We start from the raw sequence: 14,559 nt of genomic DNA, 5'->3' as shown, positions 1-14,559 counted from the left end.
TCACCTCCCACTCTCATTTTGAGCCCTCGGGCTTGGAGAGGTTATCTACCGCCGCCTATTGGAGAATACTATAATAGCATATAAATTACTTTGCATGTTTCCTTCACGTGTTCTCCATAATGAAAGCTTTTTACTCAGGAAATTAGATATTTTGTACTTAACTGTCTGTGACCAAAACGTATTAAAACACTAAGCGATTACTTTAACGCATGCTATAACATTAGTATATCAAAGTATGTGATAACATATACATTACTCTGCATGTTTCCTTCATGTGTTCTTCATAATTAAAGGGTTTAGTCAGGAAATTAGATATTCTGTACTAAACTGTGCTAAAACGTATTAAAATATGAATCGATTACATTAATGCATGATATTATGCCATTACTTTTAAAGTAGAATATCAAAGTATATAAATTACTCTGCATGTTTCCTTCACGTGTTGGCATAATGGAAGGTTTTAGTCAGGAAATTAGATATTCTGTACTAAAACATAAAGCCATTACATTTATGCATGCTATAAGGCCATTACTTTTAAAGTGGTATGTGTTTATTTTCCACCTTTCAGGTTGGAGAAAGTGGCTGGCTTTTACGGAAAGTGCTGACATTTCCAATGCAAACTGTAAACAACATCTCCATTGTTGTACCAATTACAAGATAATGTGAAAAGTTGATAATTTTTTCCCTCGATTGTTTTGCTTTTACCGTAAATGCACTCAGATGTACAGATGGTGAAACAGGGCAACAGATGACAGTTCATGTTCATTTTGATTGCTCTTCATTGCTACCATTACTACTACTATTACTTCTTTTTTTTTAAAACTAAAACTCATCCCAGACTGTGATATACCTAGGTATCAATTCAATTTTTTGAATTGATACCTCAGTGTGGAGACGTTTACTGAATGCTGCTCCAAACTCAGAGTAAGAATAAAAGTATTTGTCCATCTTATATCTTCACAATATATATATATAAAACTCTTAAGGTCAAGAAAAAAAACAAATGTATAATGCATACTAATAAATATTCTTTATTTAGTAAATTTTGCACATTGCGCTCTTCAACATCACACCCAAATCCTTATTACAAATGGATGTTTATTCTCTGTAAAATCTTTATATTTAGAATTTCTGTACACATTTAATGGTACAACTTTACAACTACACTGAAGTGTCACCAAAGAGAAACAAAATAGAAAACAGAAAAACAAAAAACAAAAACATAAAATAAGACTCCTAAAATTTATCCCTAATGTCACAGCTTGCAAAGCTTGATTACTGATTCCACTGTGCTTACCCAACAACCCTACAGAAGACCAACAAATAGCTAGGCTTGGTCAAAGAGAACAATTACAGGTGAGAAAGTGGCCAAGAAATGAGACAGGAAGGTGTTGGTATACAAGTGCAAAAGAGAGAGAGAGAGAGAGAGAGAGAGAGAGAGAGAGATGACCAACAGAAAGTAAGAATTACATTTACTTTAAGGGAGTAATGACTGAACAAGACACCAAATTTAAGTCAGAATTTCATCTGTTCTATTCATGTTGCAGCAGTGGTCATGAGTGTTTTTTTTTTCCCCAGGGGAAGATTTCATTAGTGCAGTTAGTTGACACTGGTGGTGGCAAACCACTTTCCACAGACTGGCTTCCTCTGCTCAGTGGCACGGCAGTAGTTGGTGAACTTTTCTTTCAGGAGCTGCCGATACTGGTGGCGGTTGTTGTAGAAGGATTTGTTTCTTTCTTGAAATGACTTTATTTCATCTTGTGTCAGGCCGCTCTCTTCATCCGAACACACCTCTGAATCATCCTGTAGGAAAACGACAGGAGCACGGGAGGTTACCGGAGTGCAAAGATTAACAGCACACTGACTACGGTCTATTTCTCATCATATTAAAATGACATTTCTTACTAACCAGAAGTCCCGCGAGACTTATGTTGGCATCTGAAGGCCCAGGGGGGTCGCTCAGGCTCTTTTGATGTGCCGCCCATGGTAACCGTAGTGCAATGTTGGCAAAAGTGTCACCACATAAGGAGGAAAGGATTTCTTTGGTTCGGCAAATGTGCGCTGGTGGTGGACCGTGGCCTGTTGTGTTCCCCACTGACATACAACCTTCACCCTTTTGTGCCTGCAGAAATACGCATTCTATAATTGGTACACAGCACATCTTTGAATGGTCTGGTGAGAAATATCAAGCTTGTTCTCTCACCTGATCGTTGCATAAACCTTTGCCCTTCCTTTTCTTCTTTTTATTCTTCCACTGAGTGTTTCCCTCGGTATGTTGCCAGCAGTCCACGCAACTGTCTGTTGCATCCTCCTCCTTCTCTCCGGCACAGTGATTGGCATTTGGGTCATCGCCTTCAAAAAGGGTCAACAGAAAACCGACAGTGACTACACTGTGGTGCATGTTTGAAAAATACCCAGAAATAGTTTCAGAGTCATAAGCATCTGAAAGCCACTCGAGTCTGACCTGCTACATCATGGTTGCAGATTCCCTCGGAGCAGGCGACTTCGGAGCCTTCTCTTGATCCCATCTCGCTGCCCTCCATGCTTGAGGAGTAGCCACAGTCACTGCCATTGCTGTGTGGCGACAAGTCTGGAGGAGTATTGACAAACATGGATCATTGTTTGTCCTTAAAATTATCTTGCTCATACTCTAAAACCCCCATGCATATAAAGGTTTAGCAGCTTGTGGAGATTTCCATGTGCAGTCGTTACCTTGTTTGTTGCTGTCTGAGCAGCTACAGGAAGTGCTTCCATTAGTGGCGATGCCCTCCTCGCTGCCGGCCTCCTCGTCGTTGCTAACACAGGCCTTGCAACTGCCGTCCACAGACTCAAGAGAGCCCTGCAAAAGACCAAACAGGACATACAGAAACACTGGTTAAACAGACATCTAACTTGAAAGACGCGCTGACATCTTACATAATGATCGTGTTGATCTTTGCGTTAGTGGGAGATTACCTCATCCAGGTTTTTGTCCTTGTCCTCTGCCTCCTGTTCAGTGATGTCACAGCTGCACTTGTTTTTGCGTCGATTTTTTCGCTTCTGCCGCTTTTTCTGTTGCTTCAGCTCTTTGGCCCGCTCCTCCTCCGACAGCTCCTCTACAAACTGCTCCAAGCGACTGATCCCCTGCATTTTCTCCACTGCCATCTAGGGGCAGGATAACAGATATCATTATCACACAACCTTACCACACTCGCCATCTGATAATCATTTTGGTATTACACCACACACAGGCTTAGAAGTTGTATACCTCAAAGCTTTTTCGTAGTGCATCAATTCCCAAATGGAACAATATCTGCCAGGTTTGCTCCTCTGCCCGTAGTTTCTGCCAAATCCTGTGCAGCCGCTCGTAGAGGTGAATACCCAAACAAGTGAGGACTTCCTCTTGTGCAATGTCAATGGTCTTGGCATGTCTCTCTCTGCGTCTTATAAAAAAAGTACATAATTAACATATGCATACAATTAAAAAAAGCATCAAAGAGCAATAGAAATAGAAATAGAACAGCAATCACTGTTAAACCTTTACTTACTCGTAGCCTCCTGCAAACTCAGGCTCTGCACGGCCAAGAAGGTGAGCGATGAAGTCCGTTTCACAGCACACATGGATGTGGCGCTCGTGGGGGCAACAGCACAGCCCTTCGTACAAGGAGGCACAGTAGCCCTTCTCTTTAGTGCAGTCCAACTCCCCCACCAGGATGTTGTACGCCCGCAGCACTTTACCCTTGCAGTCGGTGCAAAACCTGAAGACAACAACATAACAAGCAATTATTCCACTTCTGGAAGAAAGAAAAAAATTCTGATAAATGTTGGGGGGGGGGAAAAAGAAATAAAAGGCTATGACAGTCACAGTTACCTGTGTTTACGCAAGTACGTCTCCAGCGTCTCTAGGAGACAGGCACTATCAATGAGGACCACCTCATCCCTGCACTCCTGAGACATCAGCTCCCATACATCCATCCAGCTTCCCCTGTCAGTAAAAATACAATTATTACAGACAACCCATATTACTGTGATGACTGTTCTTTTATGGCAGAATTTTTGTGTAACATTTAGCAGACACAAAACAGCATGAGCACTCATTACAAGTGGTGTTTCTGGCCACTTGGCACGTATCAAGTAAAAAGTTATCAACTGTCCAGGAAAACAAAGAAACAAACAAAACAACAAATTGCACAAAGTGATGACTCAGACTCTGAAAACTGGCATTCTGGATCCTGAAGACAGAGCTGAGCCATCTTTCCAAACTAGTGCCACCCTCTAGGGGGGACACAAGCTGTTCAAAGCAACATAAGATGCTACATATGCTGTCTTTCAGTGCAATTTGTAAGAGACTAATACTCTGTACCTCATCACTACTGTATGATTTCATAGAAGACAAGTTAAAGACACTGGCCCTGTTTGCTGGCAATAGTTACCACTTTCACCTCTCAAATACAGACCTTCATGCCATTATGAAAAAACACAACACCACACAAGGAAACAGATGGAACGAGGCGCAATACTCACCCCAAAGGTTTAGGCTTGTGTGTGTCTAAGGAGTGTAACTGGCACCGCTTGTTCTTTTTACTTTTAGGGATGGCATCAATCATGTCATTCAACTTTGGCCTGTAAAGAAAAAAATGTAGCACAATAATTACTGTATTTGTTACTGACCATCATGTCAGTGCCAAGATACTGTACCAGGGCACCATAAAGTACCATATCATATTTAACGCATAGTCTGAGATTCATGTATTTAATCATTCTTGCCATGGTCTCATAGGAATTAAAATTCATTAACATGCATTTGAAGTCTGCTTAAGAGGAGAGCAGAGTGTAGAGGTGTTTCATTTGGTACAGCATTATCCTGATAGATTACTTAAACAAGACCAGAAAACATTTGTTGCTGATATTACAATTTTAGTTTTGGTTTCAAACTAAGATATATTAATATTCATTAAAGCAGTTTTTTGTCTGACCTTTTCCAATACATAAATTTTATCCTTTTTGTAGTAAAAAAAAAAAAAAAAAAAAAAAAAGAACATTTTAGAAATCATACCCATGGATGTAGAAGAGGGTGTAAAGCTTCTTTACATCTGCTAGACAGGCCTTGGTGACAGAGAGCATGCCCGTGGGTTTCACGCTGAGGGGCTCCAAGGCTGGGTTGCCCGATTCAACCAAATGTGAGAGGAGGCGCTCCACACTTCGTCTGCAGCCCACGCATGGAACCAGTTGAAATAATGCACTGTACACCTCTCTGGACGCCACCATTAGAGCAATATTCAAGTCCTGTTGCTTCAACTTGGAGTGATTCTAGAAACCAAGGGATCAAATCTGTCACTACTTTTTCGACAAGTCACATGAAAACCAACCACAATTTTTTCGGCATGCATAGAGTAGCAAAGAAAAGGCCTCCATACATTTGATTAGATACCAGTTTTCACAAAATTTTAATTTTCTCACCTGAGAAAATTGTTTCCAATGAGAAGTGTTTATTTCTTGGCTGTCAACATCCATGACAATGTCAGAAAATTCCATCACCATCTGACAAGATGAGAAAACACAGTTAACATTTATCAGTGTACTATGTAACTATACTAACATGTCTTGTCAACTTTTAAAAGTATATATATATATTTTTTTAGATGCATGAGTAGCAGATGTCACTAATCAAGTCAGGACTGTCAGGATCATTTGTATAATCACCATTAAACATTCCTGACACTTGGTGATTGGGAAGTAGCCAGTATTTAACTGAGGCATGGGGCAATAGCAGTCCAGTACACTATGGAGTAAGACTGTAATGTAATACTGCATCTGCAGTACTGTATTATATCAATAAAAATAACAAGCTGTTTGGATGCCTAATGCCAGATTGTGTAAAGTTCCATCACGCAAGCGTTTATACTGTTAGCTTCTTTTATTAGGCTGTATAATTGATTGTGCACCAACTTTTGCAAAAGTGACTGAATGTTATTTTTTTCTTCCTTGAAACAGGGTGGCACTTCAGGGAACTGATGGACTCCTAATATCTCATGCTCATGGTAGAGTCTATGATCTTAGCAGACATGCTCTTTGTGGTCATTAATATTGAAAAGCCTTGCTTACCGTGAGAGTATCGTCGATGTACAGGGGAATCTGTCTGGTGAGAAATGGGTAGTCATCTTCCCCTTCCCTGCAGATTGCCACCAGACGTGCCATGACTTTCTTCCAGTCGGTGCAGCTCGCCTGCAGGTGACACAAACAAGAGACCCACTGACCATTATCTGACAGCAGCACAGGCCAACTTACACCAGAGCTAACGCTAATCGATTGCAGGTCACTGCAGGGGCTAGCTAAAACATCACCTTGTCACTGCTGTGAAGCCTTTTGCTCACACCTACCTGGCACTAAAACGCTAAACAATTATTGCCATGTGTTAAAAGCTGACAGCAGCTGCTTTAACGTCACTGACACTGCAGCAGTACATACAGTTCTGCCTTGACCCAGATTTAACTAAGCTAAGTTAGCAGAACAACCTGGGAAGCGACGGCTAGGGTGGAAGGGGAGGGAGGGATATTGTCTTAAATATGTTGTTTAAAAACATATATAAACACGTTTTATTTAAAAGTCACCAGATTTTGAGAAAAAGTCTTCACGACTGTGTCTTTGTGTAAAATTAAAAAAAAAAAAAAAAAAAAAAACTGCAACCGGCGGCTAGCCAGTTAGCTCACTAGCTACTTCCAGCTGCTAACTTACTGCGGGTTTTAGAAATTGAGGAAGCCGGTCGGTGTTATTTTGTGCACACAATTAAGTTTCAAATACCGTAACAAATAAATATACATGCATATTAGTGATAATATAGTTTGTCTGAGCCCTGTCGATGCCAGCAGACTTGGCTATCTTATTGGTTAGCATAGCAAAGCAAAGCTATCCCTACAGGAGCTAACGTTAGCCAGCCAGCCAGCCTGGATACGGCTAATATAAAGTTAAAGTAGGTGACTGGCCACTTAGCGACAGCCGCTCTCACCAGCGTCTGTAACTAACTACTGTTTACGACGGGGGAAAAAACGCACGCTGTCACTTTGTCACGATGCAGTCGCACACAACTAACTTTAAGTCAGTGCTCGTACTTACGTGTGTTTCTGAAAAGTTCCCCTTAAAAATAAACAAGTGCGACAGTAGTGAGTGGAGCTGCTACGGTGGCGGAATCTTCATGAGTGTTTTCACCTTTGCCCTGTGACGTAGTCGTGACGTGTTAACGCGCGCGGCCTCGAGGGGGCGCGTGACTGATTCAGAATTTACAAAAGTTACTTCATTGATCCCCGGTGGGAAATAGCCTAAATAAATAAAATGTTATTACTAAAATAAATCAGAATATGAACAGAATAAAATAAGATAAAACAGAAGGGACGTTTTTTCTTTGTTACAAACTCCTGGATAGCAAGAGAAATCCACACAAATTGACATAGATACATAAAATAGTATTACTAAAATAAAAGCAGAATAAGAACAGAGTAAAATAAGATAACACAACATAGAATACGAATAAACAAAGAGCCTCCGACGTAGTAGCTGGCCTCTAGGGGGCGCGCGACTATTCTTCTTCTTCTTAGTTTAGTTTAGTTTAAGTTCAAGTTTATTTGTATCAGGGACAAAATGTACAAAATATCATTAGTCTCGAAATGCATTGTACGGGATTTTGCTTACGAGCTACTTTTATCCGTGGTCCCTGGGCAGGTGAATTCTTCTTGTTCTTGTTCTTGTTCTTGTTCTTGTTCTTGTTGTTGTTCTTCTTCTTTTGTTCTGAGTCCGATTATTACCAAAGACGGTTTATAAACCAAGACTCCCCCACGAGGAGTGCAGCTTCCTGGACTCGTGGGCTTCTGCACGGCCACGCCTGTTTAGAGAAAGGTCGAGCCGCAGCTGGAGGCGCTCTCACCCTCCAACCCACGCCCCCCTCCAAACCACACCACCTCCAAAACACGCCCACTAACGCTAACCCTATCGCTGCGTGGTTTGGACGTGGCGTGGTTTGGAGGGGGCGTGTTTACGAGCGACTTGGGGTGTCGTGGGTGGCTGCAGCTAGAGTGCCTATAGAGATTTGCCTAGTATATCTCTCTATAGGCACTCTATCTGCAGCTAGATTAGCCCTAACCAATCATAACGAACAGGGGCGTGGTTTGGACGTGGCCTGGTTTGGAGGGTAAGGGTGGGGGGGGGGGGGGGGGGGGGGGGGAGTTTCGAGTGAGTGGCTGCAGCTAGAGTGCCTATAGATATATATAGTCAGATATGCCTATCTCTCTATAGGCTCTCCAGCTGCAGCTAGATTCCCTTTTTAGGCATACTCGCTGCAGAATGGGGGGGGGGGGGGGGGGAGTCAAGGTCAAGTCCTGCCTAGAAAGCATAAGCTAGAGAGTAACGACACCACCATTGACTCCCGTGTTAAGGGTTTTGCGCCCCGAGTGGCAGGATATGGGTGTTGCAAAAGCGCCCAGAAAACTCATTCACTCCAATGCATGTGTTTTTAGGTGTCAGGGTCAACATGTGAAACATTAATGTAGACAACAGTTGTTGTTTTTTTTACTAGCCTATGTGTTAATATTCATCTGTAAAGGATCCACGATGATGCTATTAACGTGGGTGATCTATAAATGTCATATCATATATCATTGAAAATACCACACTTGCTCATTCACCAACAATGCAGAGATGTCAGTTCTTGGGCGCTTATGCAACACCCACGTTCCGCCATAGGCGCTTCCACTGAACCAACGTGTCCTTACTCTCTTCTCCAGTGCTCTAGTCAAAGACGGTTTTATGTTTGCTCTAGTCCTGCCCACTTTCCACCAGAGTCAGCCCCGCCCACCAGAGTCAGTCCTGCCCAGTTTCCACCAGTCAGCCCCGCCGATTTTTTTTTTTTTTTTTTTTTTTTTTTACTTTATTGCAAACAAATGAATTTAGAAGCAAATCGAGCAATAATCCCTTTTTTTGTGAAAATACTTTTAATGATTAAAAACAAACAAACAAGAAAACAAGGGTTAAACACAAACAACTTATAAGTTTGTGTCCTTGTTTTTTTCCACAAGACCTTCCTGCAGCTACAATGGCCGACCAGGGCGCCGCCCATAGACCGTATATAAAGGAGGCGCCGCCATACAGCCAAAGACGGTTGGTCTATGCTCTTTATATAATACATGCTGATACAGCCAATCCATACCGGAAGTCTCAAGCGGAAGTTAAAACACCGCTCCGAGCTAAAACAAAATAAAAGCATGTACGTTTACGTAATAATTCTATGGTTTTTTTTAACATGTTTGACTGGTTAATTAACTCTGCAGTTTATAGGCTACTGTAAAACTCAGAAGATAGAAGCCTACAAGTTGTAGATCATGGATAGGCTATAACTTAAATATCAACGTTATAAACACACACACACACACACACACACACACACACACACACACACACACACACACACACACACACACACACACACACACACACACACACAGTTTGTAACCGCAGTTGGGTCCCTCGTTGTTTTGTTTTTTTCTTGGGTTTTTTTTTATTTACTATAGCCTATGTAAACACACTAGGACAGATGGACGAAGAGATCTCGTACACAAATAAGCCTAAAAATATTTATCCAAAAAGAATAACTTAATATTCGTATCATCATCAATAGCCAGAAAAAAAAGCCCCTGTCCTCTCCCCGATGGATATCTACTACTTCTACCTAGCAGGTTATGATCTTGGATCTTTTCTATCAATGGGCCGGCCTGCACCGAGTAGGGGCGGCGCTGACTCTGGTGCAGCTCCACCTCTGTGGTTTCGCAGCTGGCGGCGACGGTTGGCCACGCCCATTTAGGAGACAGGAAGTGTCCATTTCCATCATGGCAAAAGCCTCTCATGGGCCATCTTGGTAAATAGAGTATCTTTGGAATTACTTCATTGATCCCCGGAGGGAAATTTTTCTTAGTGAGATAAATAAAATGTTATTAGGTTACTAAAATAAATCAGAATATGATCAGAATAAAATAAGATAATAATAAGAATAAATAAACAATATAATACTATAATTCACATAGCCTACATGTACTTGGCGTTTTTATTTATTTATCATTTTAGTATATATATATATTTTTGGGGGGCTTTTCATGCCTTTATTTGATAGGACAGTTGAGAGAGACAGGAAATGGGGGGCTGAGAGGGGGGGGAATGACACGAAGGATAGGGCCTCTCGATGCGGGATTCGAACCGGGGTCGCCTGCAGTGAGGACTACATGGGGCGGGTGCTCTACCAACTGAGCTAAAGAACGCCATGTACTTGGCGTTTTTGATTTCAGCTTTTATGTTTAGCTGAGTTCTTGGTACAACTAACTTCTATCGAGATTTGAGTAGAAAAAATGTTTACCGGTAGTTTAGTTTAGTTTATTAATTTAATAAGGGACAGTGTGCAATTACATTAATCATTTGCAGGAAAAACATGAAAAGATGGTTGCACCAGATTTAGCTCACATCTAATTTCCATCTGTAGTCCCTACACATAACATAAAAATGATAAAATACACAGAATACACAGACCACAAGCTACTATACGAAGGTGAGGCACAATTAGACAATAGACAGCACTTAGACAATATCGAAACCTGTATGAGGTAGGCAAGGTGCAAAGTGCTCATAGCAGCAACATGTTGTTTGTTATATTATGTGTGGTGGGCAAAGTGCAAAGTGCTCATAGCAGCATGATTATTCATAGTAATGATAATAATAAATAAATATGGTAATAGTGAAAATAAAACATAACAGTTGCAACAGTGGCAGACATACCAACGATGGTACAAAAAAAAAAAAAAAAGACCAGCTATGGTTATGTGACAGATGTATCTGTGGGACAGCCTGACAGCCTGACAGCACCATCTAGTGTTGGCAACTTTGATGAAAAAAGCCATTTCTTTGTGGCAAGACAGAAACTGCAATAGTTTTTGTTGATCTTCAGGTCATTAGGGAGACTGTTCCTTTCACCAATGGCCTTAACAGAGAAAGCTGATTTGCCAAAGGTTGATTTTCAAATTGGAATTTTACAGTCTCCACTCGTCGCAGATCTTAAAGCTCTTGTTTTTTGTTCTGAGCAAGGAAGGACACATTTTTTCAGTGGAAGAGGAGCTGTATTATTAATTATTTTATGAACAAGGCAGATGTTAGATAGTTTGTACAGACATTATCAAAACTTAGTAGGTTATGTTTGGCAAGCATGTTACAGTGATGGTGCTGTCTTGGTCAATGCTTGCCCATAAAGAGACCTGATTGGATTTAGCGTAGTGTGGTTGGCCTGAGACCAGCATGGCATACAGCATCTCAAGTAGGGAAGTATCATGGCATTGAAGTGCATTTTAGCAGCACAGGATGTTAAGGAGTTCCCGATGTGACGGAAATTCATGAGGTTTAAATTCAAGGCATTTTTTTGATGTGTTTTTTAAAGTTCAGATTAGAGTCAAGCAAAGTGCTGATGATGGTATTTGGGTGATGAGTAGAAAGGTGCCTGTTCTGTTAGTTTGGTAGATAGAAAAACACAAATGCAACACTTAAAGCAGAAGTAAGTGATATATTTGTGTTAATATAAGTCTTAAATAGTTATATCTTCCGACAGCAATCACTTACATAGAGTGTTTGGACCGAAACACGGGTCTGTCAGTCACTCTGCTCTGCTCTGAGCCGAGGAGAAAACATTTATCGTATCCTACAGTTTTTATCCAATGAGGAGAGAGAACGGCATGCAGGGCTGTGTGTGCAGCCAAGGGACGCCGTGAATGTGGTGACGTAGGGACGAGGACTGTTATGGTGCGTTCAAGGAAACTCGTATTTTTCCGACCTGTGAAGTCGTACCAGTTCGATCTGGTACGAGTTCACCGGTCGGAAGTTACGAGTGGCCGTTATAGTGACTTTCACAGGTAAAACAGGTCGGAAAAACACGAGTGGGTTGCCTGGAACGCTACAAAGTCGTAAGTTGTGACTTGAAGCTGTAATTTACGATTTCAAAAGCCTGCCTGGAACGCAGCATTAGCGAAAACGACCGGACCACTTACTTCTGCTTTAACAAAGTATGATTTAAAATCCATATTTATTCAGATTAATCATAACATGAAATTCATTTAAATAAACATTATGTACAATATCTTCAGCATTTCAAGTAACATTTTCTCAAAACATCTGAATTTACAAAAACAAAAGACCAAATCCATACACTTTCAGAGATGTAATTTCACCAGAATTTCACTGTAATTCCACAGACATGTAAAACATATACTGCACAGCAATTCGTGAACATGTACAACAGCAAAATACACACTGATGATGAAGAGCCACAGCTAATTGTGTCCACGAGTGAGTTGGTCAGTCCTGTCATGACATTGGCAAGTAAGAAAAACAACAACTGATTCCTGCTGATAGCTTCGACCAGGCAGAATTTTTCAGTTTCATCCGTTTCTCTGTCAGAAGCCGAGTCTGATTGTTTTTTATGCAAACGCCACGTTGAGGGCACATAGCGACAGCCTGACGTTCTTTTGGAAAACAGTACAATTATATCAACAATACCAATACTGGAAGCAAAAAGCAAAGACTGAGCAACAGTCCAGATGCAGTAAGGTAGGTTAGATAAGCGGCGAGACACAGGCTCCACTAGTGTCTGACATACATACAGAGCAGCAAACAGCGCAGAACTAACAAAGAAAAGGTTAAAAACTACTATCACCCACTCCTTTACAAGAGACCTTGGCTTCATCACATAAAGTCCAACTTGAACCCCAGCCAGGTAGATGGCTAAATAACCGGCTACAGAGAATATACCCTCTTTGTTTGCATACAGAAAGCCCTTTTCTCTTTCATTGTTGTGGATGATGAACTCCTTCAGCCCAGATTTCTCCAGAGTGAACTGGTAAAATCCGCTGATCAGAAGAGAAAACAGCCATGACCAATTTTTTATCGGTAAAACAGCCAGCAGCAAAGAAGCCAGGACTCTAACGACGGCAAGTGTGAAGAAGAAATTCCAGTGGGCGCCATATTCTGTCACATGCTCCTGGTAATCGATAATTTTGATAGACAGTAGTCTTCCCATACCGAGAACAACCAGTGGCCAGACAGATACGAACTGCTTTGTGATGTGACTTAGCTTGAATCCTGAGATGTTCCTTCTCCGTACTTCTGGACAGACAAGAGCGTTTGCAAAGACGTATATTCCGACACCAATGTCCATAGCCCCGGTTCCATAGGCTTCTGTCTTGCCATATCGCCTTGGAAAGATACTAAAGTCTACAGCAAGGATGCAAATAGCTGTTTCCACATTTACAAATGCTCTAAAAACACTCACAAAGGGGACCTTGCTGAACCGAACATGGCTCTGAAGGAAAGCGTTGACGATGTCCTTTGGGTGATGAGTTGAAGACAGGCTGCTGGTATGGTAGATATAAAAACATGCACAAGCTGAAACAAAGGCGAAGGTGATGATCACCTGGGGAACAACACCGCTCAGGACGGTGCACGAGAGGACGAAGGGGATGATAAGCACAGAGAAGTCCAGGAGCAGGTGAGAAATCAGAGGCAGTGGCAGAGGAAGAGATCTCTTGGTCTGAAAGTAGAGGATGAAAATCAGTCCTCTGATCATGAAGAACTCTGGCAGGAGAAATGTGACCAGTCCGACCTCCTCCAGACTGGTCCCATTGAGATCCCTGACAAAGGCTTCCTTCAGCTCCTTTCGAGACATGGCCTGCAAACAACATACAGTAATTCATTATTTAACTGAATGAGACACTAAATTAACAGACAAACTGGATACTCTGGTTAGCACATAATGACAGCATCCATGTTAAATAAATAAGGACAATGCTACACCATTTGATTTTGAGTGATACAATTGTGTGTTTTTTTTTCCTATCCAGCCTGAGCCAGGGGAAGTTTTCAAATAAAGACATCAAATAATGAGCACAAATTAAACGTTTTAGCAGCTTTCTTGTTCTTAGAGTCAGATATGTTTGGGATACTGTCCAGTTTCATTTTCAAAAGCTATAAATGAGCGATATTAACAGTACTATTACCTGATTTACGTTCAATCTGCAGTACGATCTTCTATATAAAAACACAGTTGTGTAGTTTCAAGGAATTTACCACGGGTTTGTCGTTTAGGCGTGGGACAAAAAATACCTGTTCTACAGCATTTCTGTGTAGTTTGGAGCTCAGTAGATGCTGTGTTTAGAAAAAGTCTTAAGCATGAAGCTACATGAGTTGAACATGGATGTAACGGAGTTGAAGCAGTTGCTCGCTTCCGTGTTCAGTTTCATGACGCGTTCAAGGCAGCTCGGATTTCTGACAACTTCCGACCGAACCGGGACATGTGTTTATTATACTGTCTATGGGTTTCCAGCGTCCTGTCTGTTAACATTAGAAAAAGCACATTTTCAATCTTGCATCATTAGGAGATTAAGTTTTATATCAATTTCAAGAAAATTATAAATGCAGGGTGACTTTTAGCGTGTGATTCGCGACTTTTACACTATACACAAAAGGAAAACGCAACGTATTGATATTGAGGTCATTTCAGATGTTATG

General features: G+C 41.3%; 2 protein-coding genes across 2 annotated transcripts; both read right to left on the bottom strand.

Moving 5' to 3' along the window:
• Positions 1-1,008: 1,008 nt before the first annotated feature.
• ggnbp2 (gametogenetin binding protein 2) lies at positions 1,009-7,191 on the bottom strand. Its single transcript, XM_083986204.1, has 14 exons — positions 7,093-7,191; positions 6,085-6,204; positions 5,440-5,520; positions 5,036-5,289; positions 4,504-4,602; positions 3,851-3,964; positions 3,528-3,737; positions 3,248-3,422; positions 2,956-3,144; positions 2,713-2,839; positions 2,465-2,590; positions 2,204-2,352; positions 1,910-2,122; positions 1,009-1,803 (listed from the first exon to the last, which is right to left on the bottom strand). The coding sequence occupies exons 2-14, from the start codon at positions 6,175-6,177 to the stop codon at positions 1,600-1,602; spliced, it is 2,034 nt and encodes a 677-aa protein (XP_083842330.1). The 5' UTR covers positions 6,178-6,204; positions 7,093-7,191; the 3' UTR covers positions 1,009-1,599.
• Positions 7,192-12,220: 5,029 nt separating this feature from the next.
• On the bottom strand, positions 12,221-13,717 carry pigw (phosphatidylinositol glycan anchor biosynthesis, class W; the record flags this gene model as incomplete). Its single annotated transcript, XM_083987293.1, has 1 exon — positions 12,221-13,717. The coding sequence occupies one exon, from the start codon at positions 13,715-13,717 to the stop codon at positions 12,221-12,223; it is 1,497 nt and encodes a 498-aa protein (XP_083843419.1).
• Positions 13,718-14,559: the final 842 nt, after the last annotated feature.

Source organism: Trachurus trachurus, assembly GCF_905171665.1.
Source record: "Trachurus trachurus genome assembly, chromosome: 14".
Classification (NCBI taxonomy): Eukaryota; Metazoa; Chordata; class Actinopteri; order Carangiformes; family Carangidae; genus Trachurus; species Trachurus trachurus.
Note: the sequence above shows the minus strand (reverse complement) of the source record. Positions and strands in the feature narration are given on the sequence as shown.

Bases quoted from the DNA above. Each gene is read 5' to 3' on its own strand.
- ggnbp2 (XM_083986204.1), bottom strand. From the start codon at position 6,177: ATGGCACGTCTGGTGGCAATCTGCAGGGAAGGGGAAGATGACTACCCA. The intron at 5,290-5,439 runs GTGAGAAAATTA...CTTGGTTTCTAG, and splicing joins ATTGGAAACAATTTTCTCAG to AATCACTCCAAGTTGAAGCA. The intron at 2,353-2,464 runs GTCAGACTCGAG...CCCTTTTTGAAG, and splicing joins CTGCAACCATGATGTAGCAG to GCGATGACCCAAATGCCAAT.